This window comes from Manacus vitellinus, unplaced genomic scaffold (genome assembly GCF_001715985.3).
Source record: "Manacus vitellinus isolate BGI_N305 unplaced genomic scaffold, ASM171598v3 scaffold_16_pilon, whole genome shotgun sequence".
Classification (NCBI taxonomy): Eukaryota; Metazoa; Chordata; class Aves; order Passeriformes; family Pipridae; genus Manacus; species Manacus vitellinus.
In genome coordinates, this window is record NW_021939189.1 from 1,712,802 (window position 1) to 1,715,661 (window position 2,860).

The 2,860-nt window shown below is 47.3% G+C and overlaps 1 protein-coding gene across 1 annotated transcript in view; it reads left to right on the forward strand.

The window, feature by feature from the left end:
• AAGAB (alpha and gamma adaptin binding protein) overlaps window positions 1–2,185 on the forward strand; it is a 19,077-nt gene extending 16,892 nt beyond the window's left edge. The window contains exon 11 of the mRNA XM_029958773.1: window positions 403–2,185. Within this exon, the coding sequence (XP_029814633.1) occupies window positions 403–480 (78 nt within the window). The 3' untranslated portion in view covers window positions 481–2,185. The remainder of the gene's footprint in view (window positions 1–402) is intronic.
• Window positions 2,186–2,860: the final 675 nt, after the last annotated feature.

Consider the following 2,860-nt stretch of genomic DNA (forward strand, 5'->3'; position numbering starts at 1 on the left):
TCCTTTCCTTTCCTTTCCTTTCCTTTCCTTTCCCCCTTTCCATTTCCCTTCCCCTTTCCCCCTCCCTTTTCCCTTCCCTTTCCCAGCTGAAGGCCCTGCAATCACAGGAGTTGTTGTCCAGCTTCCACAAGTCCATGAAAAAGCCTTGATCTGGAAAATTTAATCAGGCCTTAATTAGCACAGGTTCGGTATCAGAGGTGCCTCCCATGAATCCTAAATAATTGCCTGGAATTCCTTAACCTCAGAGGAGTGAGGTCACACTTCCCAACCTGGTTTGTATCCAGATAACCTGGCTGCCACATGTACCTGCTGCTCAGTCTCTTCTTTTTGGGGTGGTAAATTCAAATTTTTCAGTCATTTCATGGGAATTTTTCTCCTTTCCCATCTCTTTTGCCATCGTAGGTGGCCAAAGCCTTCTGGATGGCAATTGGAGGAGACAGAGATGAGATTGAAGGTCTCTCCTCAGATGAAGAAAACTGAGTTCTTCTGTAGCTGCAATTGCAGAGCAATCCTGCAGGAATGATCTTTCCCTGTAATTAAGTGTTTATTGCCAAAAACCCCATTTATCTTTAGCCCCTCTCATTGGGGAAAGGATTCCCCGTGTCACTGTAGTGAGTTGAACATTCCACACCAATTCCTGGCTCCAGTGGGTTTGTCTGACTGTCCTTTGTCCTCTCCCAGAGGACTTTGGAAGGTGCCACGTGCGGTTCAAGGAAACAGGAATGAGTTTACATTTCTCAAATGAACATTTTTATTGTTTCCTCCTCGGAGTTTAAATAAACAAACGTGCTCCCAGTTATCTTTGCACACGTGGCTGGGGGTTGGGAAGCGACTCCCTAATTCCCAACTCCACGTGTTTGATGGTTTTATGGAGCTTTTTCCCAGTTCAAACTGAGCAGGTTTCTATGAGCCATGAAGAGGGAGCTGCTGAACTGTGCCCTGCTGGGGATGCTGTGCCAAGGCTGCTGGTTCATCCTGCCAGTGCCAAAGCCATGAAAAATGGCCCCTGGGCTCTGATTCTGTTGGAATTTTGTCTGTGTAACTAAGTGGGCCTTCCCTGGAATGTCAGGTGTTGTCCATGCTCCCTGGCCTTCCACTAGAAACTAAATTTGGGATGAAATGCCAGACAGATTTTTGCAGCTGTTCCAGGGTTGAATTCCCTGCCCAAACCTCCTGCAAGGCCTGGCAGCACACACAGCCCTGCAGCTGGGGAGGCTGTCCTGAATTCCTGAATACCTATGGAAAGCACTGGGATTCCAAAGTGCCTCTGGATGTGGTTATTGCTCCCAGTCCTGGGGGTTCCCTGGGAGGCACCAGAGTGCCAGTGGCACTTGGCTGCTGTGTGGGATCAGGGGTCAGGTGGAATTCCCCATCCTGATGGAGTGTATCCTCCCAGCACAGACCTGCTGGGGGGAAGGAAAACAAGAAGGAAGGTGGAGCCTGGTGAGGGAATGAGAGGAGAAAGGGTAAATCCATCCTGGCTCCTTCTCTGCTACACTCAGTGGATCAGTGGGAAGAGGCAGCCAACAGATTCCCTTGTGCAAGAGTCCAACCCTCTCCAGTGCTTGTCTTTCCCTTTTCAATCTGAAAATCCACCCTGTTAAACAACCTTAGTCAGAAAGTTTGGAATTAACTTTTCCAAAGTCTGGGTTTCCTGTCAGTAAATTTCCCGAGTGCTGAGCCATCGGTTTGCCATCTGTTACCTGATGGCTTTGCATCCTGAAGGCACTTCCACAGTCACTCCTGACATTCCTTGTCCCTTCTGAGATAAATCAAAGGAAAATGAGCTCCTTGGAATGCTGGAAATCATTTCCTGAGTCGAAACTGCAGCGTTTGGGAACAAGACCTGAAGCCTCCCTGGCAGTTTGTAAATCATTCCCATCCAAACCTGAGCAGTGTTTTTAAGGAGAGACGTTCCTTTCCCAGGGATACACGTGCAGACATCCAAGGAAACGCCTGCCAGAGCCACCTCTGCCCACCAGCTGCCAGGCCTTGCCTTCTCCCATTCTCTCCAGCCTTTTCCCAGCACAGGGAGCTGCAGGAAGGATCTGAAGGTGGTTCATTCCCAGCAGGGAATGGTTTTCCGTCTTGGCTTCTTGGTACTTGAAGACTTTTTTTTTCCCTTTCCAAATGTTTATTGTGCAATAATGATAAATGGCAAAAGTGCAGAGGGAATGAGTTGAGGCACTGAGGAAAACACGGACTTGGATACTTCATAAAACCAACCCTTCAGGCATGTGATAGACACCTGACTATTTAAATTTGATAAAGTCATACCAGTTCAAATCCAGCTCTTTTCTGCCTTTTTACAAGGCAGCAGCAGCTCATTCCCAGGTTAAGAACTCTTTGAAACATATTTTTGTTGTAAATATGTGTTTATAGGTGCACAAATCATGGAGGCAGGAAGTGTGGCTGGAGACACCAGGAAAAAGTTTAATGGTCCTTTATTGTGTTTTTAAATCAGAGTTTAATTTGGGGGTGGCTTGGGGGTTTTCCGTGGGTTGTTTGGGGTTTTTCCTTCTGAAGAGACACTTTGGTTTTGGCTACAGAATTTCTTTACAAGATGAGAAGTTACAGAAATGAATAAAAGGGGAATAATTCATGGAAAAGCAAACCTGAAATTGTGTCTGTCACTCCGATTCTCTTTGTGTGCCACAGCCTTGTTCAGCAGCAACAGAAGAATTCCCATGGTTTTTGGAGAATCCCAGAAGGTTTGGGTTGGAAGTGACCTTAAGGGCCACCCAGTTCCACCCCTGCCTGGGCAGGGACACTTCACTGACCACATTTTACATCCTTGTCCCAGGTATGAAGCTCGACTTTCAGAATTCCCAGTTGCTGCTCCAGCATTCCCAGTCCTGGA